This window comes from Azolla caroliniana, unplaced genomic scaffold (genome assembly GCF_043228905.1).
Source record: "Azolla caroliniana isolate FFs.n. ecotype wild unplaced genomic scaffold, voAzoCaro1.0.p SCAF_524, whole genome shotgun sequence".
NCBI lineage: Eukaryota > Viridiplantae > Streptophyta > Polypodiopsida > Salviniales > Salviniaceae > Azolla > Azolla caroliniana.
The window spans coordinates 12,187-19,708 of NW_028230959.1; the positions used below are offsets into that span (position 1 = coordinate 12,187).

Consider the following 7,522-nt stretch of genomic DNA (forward strand, 5'->3'; position numbering starts at 1 on the left):
TGTCAACAGTCATAGGATGTTAACTTCTATGACACACTAGTTATTATACAAGGAGGTGGGGTGTTCACACACTTGAGTCTCCTAGAGTGTGCTCCCACACATGGGAAGTTGAGTTTGATTCTCAACAATTAGTTTGGGAATGGAATCTCTCTCCCAAACTAAAAAGTAATTTCCTTGGAAAGTTCCAATGATAGGTCTAGATTTGATTGACGCTTCAAGAACCACAATTGCAACACCTATGATATTTATCTATTTCTTAGGAAGCCAAGAATTCTTAATTTCATACTACATGCATTTCAAACATGGATTATTAGTGTCATATTTTTTCAACAAAAAATATGAAACACTTTGAATGGCAAGAAGGTTGGTAATCAAGGTTGTTCTCAAAGGCTTCAAAATTATCATTGGAGTCATCAATCATTTAGCACGATCTTGATTATGTTAGAAAAAGTTATGAAATGCTACAAATAGGCGAGAAGGATAGTCATCAATATAGATCTTGATGGTTTGAAACCTATCATTGAATTTGATAGACTTCTCTAAGGCCTATTGTTTCTCACAAATGGGATCTTTCAATGCAAGGTGAAGACATGCTCCTAGTAAGTATCATAGGTATTGGCATGAAATTTGTCAACTTTTTTGGGCTATATCCTCTTTCCTCCACTATCCAATGAAAACAAATTAATAATTGGCATTTGTTTCTTGCTCTTAGTCTGCCTTTATAGAGCTATTTGTTGTCTCAACCAAAATAATGTTCTAGGGATTGCAACTGAAACTAAGGCTTGAAACTTTTTGTAAAGATATATTGGCTTATGCAAAAATCATTTGTTTGATGGAAACAATAACTCAAATGGGTGAGGAAGAAGATGCTGCCTCTTAAAGAATGTCTTATGTCTTTGAAAATGTATGCTTGAGCGCTTGCCTATTGATGTATTTCTCTAGTGAAGTTAATGTACTTTGACTATGACAATAATAAGATATGACAAACCCAACTCGCCCTGAAATAAGTTTATTATACACAAACACACTTGCTTTTGTATATTGTTGCATGTAATATATATGTGGTTTAGTGTAGGGAGGCTCCAAGTAAAATGTAAAATTGACCTTGATATCACCAAACCTCAAAACATATACATATCTTACATGTGTGTCGTGGCATCATCACTTGCATGACCATGCATGTGAACTTTAAAGTGAAGTAACTTTAGGCACTTCCCAAGCACTGGAGAAGGGTTAAGAAATATTAAAGATTGAACAAATTGCATTGTCCTTTCAAGGAGTCAATGTTTGACACATAAATAACTATAATGATGAGTGTGACAAGATTAATTATAAGTATCCAATCACTGTGAATGAATTAGGTAAGTCGTTCTTGATGGATCACATGGATGCAACAATCAACATTCAACCAAAATACTTAATAAGGGGCAAATCAATAGCATTAGAACATCCCACATCCACCACATGTCAAATTCAACAACATTCTTTCACTTGTAGGCATTTGCTTGGTAAATTAGTATGTAGTTAAAGGTCTTCTTACATGTTTCGTAAAGAGTGGGTTAACCCTAAACCCCAAATTACCTTCTTCTATTCGAGTAATAGTGGGATAGCATAACCTTGAATCTATATAGTGTTAGCCAACTTGAAAGCAATTTTATGAGTTAGTTTGTACATAGTTCCAAATATAATTAACTTCAAATGAACACAAGGGAGATGATCCATTTATTGCAAAAGAACACAAGTCAACACAATGTTTAATTGGAATATTTCATGAATGTATATAAAATGATAAACCACCTAATGTGCTGAGAGAGTCAATCTAATAACACATCAACACAATGACATAGGAGTTCCTTGGTTCCATGAGCCAAAAGACCATTATTAGCAGGTTGTATGACATCTCCAAGTGACTCTAGGAAAAGAGTGAATATCATTTCCTCAAAATGCCTCAAAGAAGCTCATCATTATCGATTCCTTTCCCAAAAATATGTACCTCCCACGAGTGAAGGAGAATCTTGCATCAAACAAGGCAATGCTCATGTTGCTCGCAAATGCAAACACGTGTTCTTATTCAAAATGGAACCCTTTGGCGAGTGGAATTTCAAAGTCTATAGACCATTTTGAACAAAAGATGCGGCATGTGCCTATTTTACAAAAATGGACAAGGTTCCTTCCACACCTTTGTTTAATGTTCAAAACGCTTTAAAACATCCACTCCTATCATATGTATTTAAAAATATACTCACAAAATGCATTCAAGTCAAACTATTTAAAAATATTCACAAGTATTCCATTTATGACAAGCACTGTTCATTAATGAAAAATTTAACACTCGCAACACTCAAAAAATGCTATTATTGTACTTAGTATGGAACCAAATGCTCAAAAAACATTGTTGATGAACATTACAATTGAGAGTGCGCATTGTGATTGCAAAAGAGATGTGTGGGGATAACACGATGTGGGAAGCAAATTTGAATGTGATCAATGGTGAGTACTACAAAAGAATGATGCTCAATCTCACAAATTTGTTATAGACAAAATATGCATAGTTGACACCTCTCATCTCATATTGTTCAACACTTGTCTCAAACAAAAGAGAAGGTGATCCAAGTCATATAGAAGCAACAAGACAAATGTCACAAAGAAGGATGTTTCTAACACGTGTGGAGAAGTATGGATTGACCCATAAGAGATAATGATGGTTTTGTTCAAGAGAATCCTCTCATGAATTGTTGTAGCTCAATCGGTAAAGTTGCCTCACAACAAAAGGTCATGCATCAATTTCTACATTTTGCAATTGTATCTAGGTTTAGTAGCATATAAAGTGAGATTTAAACCTGCATGCATGAGTCAGTAAAAAATTGGCTCACCATAGTTACAACCCTAATGCAAAAAAGAAATCCAATCGCAGCTTAAATCACTCGTAAGTGATCGAAAGATTCTTCAAATCAGTCATCAAGCTTTAGATTTTCTATTTTCATTATCAATACATGTTAACATCAAAGATTGAAGGAAAAAAAATTTATCAACCTAAGAATTTCTCAACTTTTAAGGAGAGGACCTTATACATGTCGATGCTCCATGTGAGCAATGAGATGATGAGCTTTCCATGATTGAAAAAATTCATCACAATTAAACAAAAATGTATACACAAGCTATCAATCACTCTGACGTCTGAGCCGTCTCAGTGACAGCCTCAGTTCTTGGTGATGTTCCAAATTTTTTCGCAAAGTACTCGACAGCACGTGCTTGATGCTTTGCCACTGACGGTTTCACCCATTTCTTTGGTCCTGGAACCATTGTAAGAGTGCAACCCCCTGCTTCTAGCTTACTTTTAGCAGAGTCTGAGAAAGCCCCCGCCTTAATGGAAAGCTTGGCGTTGAGTTCTCCATCCCCAAGAATCTAGATAAACAGGGTATTAATTGCTGAACTATAATGTGAAATTATATCTACCAATATATGCACAAATATCAGGAGAGTGTGGTAAAGGCTATGTCTACAATCTCAAGTTCATAGGTTCAAAATTATCACTATTAATCGGCCTAATGTTACTTTCATTGTGACAACAAAAGCTTATTCTCTCCAACCATAAGTTGTGGTTCAAGTCTAAAGCAATGGATATAATGTTATGTTCATTGTAAAACAATTTCGTGCCTTTGTTTCAAGATAATTATATGTTTGATCAACTAGAATGTTCCTCCTATGAAATGGCTTCACAATTTATTCACCACCACAGCCAGAGGGTTGAAAATTATCGACAGATATTTCAACAGAAGTCCAAAAGTAACAATCCAATATTTCATGTATACAATAATCCTACCTGGTAGTTCAAGCTATGAGTATTCATTTAAGATGTGATGCATTCATCATTTCAAAAGTGTTAGCATCAGAAAATAAATACACATTCATTACCTTAAGACGCAACCTTCTCAATCGTCCCGAGGGGTTAAGTATGCCTCTGCTCTTCAATGACTCCAAAGATACCTCCTCTCCTTCCTCAAATCCAGCAAGTGCAATATCTGATAAGTTCACCGTGACAAACTTAGGAAGCCCTGCAGACATACCTGTGGTGGACACACACAATATTTGCACAAATCAAGTGTTAAAAATACAGCACTAAAGTAGTCTAAAAAACACTTTCCTAATCATCAAATTCAAATACAATGTATATAACCATTTCGCACCAAAGAAGAATATAATCAGTGCAAAAAACATCAAAATACTCCTGATTCCCTTAGGCATTTTTCAGAATACCACTTAAGTTTTCAGAAATTACAAGAAATACCCCCTTCCTAGTGCAAAAGTTGGTTACTCCAAGAGAACTCAGGGGTTTTCCCGTCATTTCTGAAAATTTTGGAGTTTTCTCGTAGTTTCTGAAAACAAAAGGCTATTCTATGCTAGATACCCAGCAAAAGTATTTATACCTCCAGCAATTCCTCTGAGCTTGGGGAGACGTCGGTAAAGAGGTGTTTGGCCTCCTTCGAACCCTGGGCGTACACCTGGACCTGATCTTGATTTCTGACCCCTCATACCAAAACCACAGCTACCACCTTGTCCGGCACCTTCTCCTCTTCCCTTTCTCTTTGCTTTCTTGCGAGATCCCGGTTGCGGACCCAGATTTGCTAGGTGGAATCTCTCGGTATCTTTTATCATATTAAAGAGCTACAATTAGAAGTCCCTTTCCAGCATCAAGATCAGACAGATGTAATCTCTTGATCAGTCTCATAAGCCATTTTGGCCTCTAAAGAAATGTCAGTATACATATTTTATCCTCACTACAAAAATAAGGTTCCCAGATGCAGCAAGACTGATGTATTGCTGCCAATATGATTGGAACCAAAGGAAATGAAACACCTTTTCTTTAGATTTATAGACATACAGACAATATATTCATGAGTTACCTACAATATGCATAAAGCTGTAGAATACAAACCCATATGGAGGTAGCTATGCAGAGGGAGGGGAGGACAGGAAGAGGAATCAAATTGGAAAATTTACATCTCAACCACACTTTAAATCGTTTGAAATACTAAAAAATATATGGACAAAAAAATTTCCGGGCTGCAGGAACAGAGGAAATGACATACAGAAATAGCTTTGTCTTCCGTGTAGCTATGAAGTTATCAAGAAGCATCTCCCACCAATTCTCTATGATATTCAAGTTTACAACCAAGGATTACATATGCCATATTCAGCTGGATTCTTGAGAAACAAGTCTAGACAAAAGTGCCTTCCTCTATACCTCTATCAATTCCAAGTCTGGGGGAATGATCAGGATAATATATGCCAAGACATCTAGTTCCTCTGTCTTATATAGCCCCATATTTTGTTCCTTTTTTAGTTTTCTCTTTTCGTTACAAGGAATCCAGAAATACGTCCCATGTGACTATGGTGCCTATGCATTTCACAAACATCCCATGGTTAATTGTGAGTAGCTCCTCTAGATTTAAGCAAAAGAATTAACCAAGACAAAACATAAGGAAACCCCACTATTTCACCTCTGGACTCTAGACAAAATAATTTTCAATAAAAACAGAGGGAAAGCGATGCTATTTCATTTCTGAACCAGAAAAGAAAACCAGAATTTGACATAAACGAAAAAGAAAGCAAAACCATACATATCATTCACCTCTATATTTAAGCATAAATGACTCGACCTAAACAAAACAGGAAGGAACCATACCAGTTCACGTCTGGACGGAATTTGAGCGCAACCAAAAAGAAACAAAAACTGAAGGGATAAATCTGACCTAAAAGAAGAGTCTTGCAGAGAATAATTTACTTAAAAAAAGAACAGAAAAGATTGAGGAGATACGGGAAGTATTAAGACAGAGACAGAGCGAGAATGCACCATGTACAGTAGCAGACGCTCGGAAAGGAGCCACGGATTTGCGCTGAGGAAGAGCATGAAGAGAGGATGAAGAACACCGAAGGATGGAGCCTCGCTGGAAGGTGGAGCTCGAGGACGATGACAGGGAAGAGACATCGCTCTATCAAATCAAACAAGAGAAGCAACTCGGTTCTGAGGAGGAGACAAGGACAGAGACAGAGACAGAGAGACAGAGAGACAGAGAGACAGAGAAACAGAGACAGAGACAGAGACAGAGACAGAGACAGAGACAGAGACAGAGATTTACTTACCTTGAGGAGTGAAGGGAGAGAAGCCATCGCCATAGCCATGAGTGAGAGTGAGTGAGTGTGTGTGTTCTGTTTGGATAAGCTTAAGCTTCTTCTTCTTCTTCTTCTTCTTCTTCTTCTGTGTGTGAAAATGCCTTCTGTGTAGAAAAGGCTCTTCTTCCTTTCAATAGAAAAAACGGTTAAAATTACAAAAATGCCCTCCAAATCTCCTTGGGCTTAAGAAATGGACATGACCATGACCTGGTCAGGGGTTCCATGGTATTAAATAAGTAGCATGTCTCCAGCCAATGGCTAGGCACTGGATATCTTGGCCTACAACCTACACAGATCATTGTCCACCCTGGATAGTGGGTTTTGTGGGACACCACTGGTCAGGGTTTCCATGGTATTGAATGAGTAGCTTGCGTCCAACCAATGTTCAGGCATTGGATATCTCGGCCTACAACCTACACAAATCATTGTCCACCCTAGATAGTGGGTTTTGTGGGCCAACACTGGTCAGGGTTTCCATGGTATTGAATGAGTAGCCTGCGTCCAACCAAATGTCTGGCCACTAGGTATGTCGCCCTGCAAGCAACCTACATTGGTCATTGTCCACCCTTCCTTGGTGGGTTTTGTGGGCCAACACTTTATTGGCTCCATGACCCATGTCGACAAGCTAGTTCATTTCCACGATAGTGGCAACAATAGCTAGCTGGTAGAACCCCCTGTAAATGTGTCACTAGTGTTATTCGTCATGTGTAGTTTCGTCGAGATGATCTTTGTTCTTCCTGATGGAAATTCCTCTAATAACACGATGTTGCACTTTAATGTGTTCCATTCTTTGCATGAAAAGCTGAATGCTTCAACATTTTGCATTGTGGGCAGTTGGACTTCTTCGACATTTTGCGTTCATATCTGTAGGCAACAAAGAAAGCCACAATGATTCATTTGTTGCAATGTACTCCGCTTTTGTTGTCAACGCCATCATGTAATAATGTATTGTTGATCTCCATGATATCATTCTACTCACAAACTATAAAATGTACCTTCACTTATATTTGTTGGTGTCCACACGTTTGGCATTGTTAGAGTCTAAAACGTTTGTTGTTCACACATTTGGCATCGGGCAAAGTTCTTGATTATTCATTCTACTTAACTATTGTATTCTTCTTTTCATTGCTTCTTGGTGTTTTTTATTGAGGTTTGACGTGAACCTACCTACAACCCTGAGTGCAAATACAATGTTGGGTGTGGTGTCCACCATGGGCATACATTAAGCTATCGACACAAAACCAAAAATGTACAAAACTCTCTGCAGTTGTCCTTGTTCAAATGCATACTTTAAACAACCACCCTTGTTCAAATGTATACTTTAATTACGTGATCCACATATAATCTC

At 37.6% G+C, this 7,522-nt stretch overlaps 1 protein-coding gene across 1 annotated transcript; it reads right to left on the reverse strand.

Annotated features, from left to right (window-relative positions):
• Positions 1 to 2,951: 2,951 nt before the first annotated feature.
• Positions 2,952 to 6,269, reverse strand: LOC147848064 (large ribosomal subunit protein uL15c-like). Its single transcript, XM_087338674.1, has 5 exons — positions 6,145 to 6,269; positions 5,855 to 5,993; positions 4,428 to 4,646; positions 3,916 to 4,067; positions 2,952 to 3,405 (listed from the first exon to the last, which is right to left on the reverse strand). Exons 1-5 carry the CDS (start codon positions 6,181 to 6,183, stop codon positions 3,166 to 3,168), a joined length of 789 nt encoding a protein of 262 aa, XP_087194800.1. The 5' UTR covers positions 6,184 to 6,269; the 3' UTR covers positions 2,952 to 3,165.
• Positions 6,270 to 7,522: the final 1,253 nt, after the last annotated feature.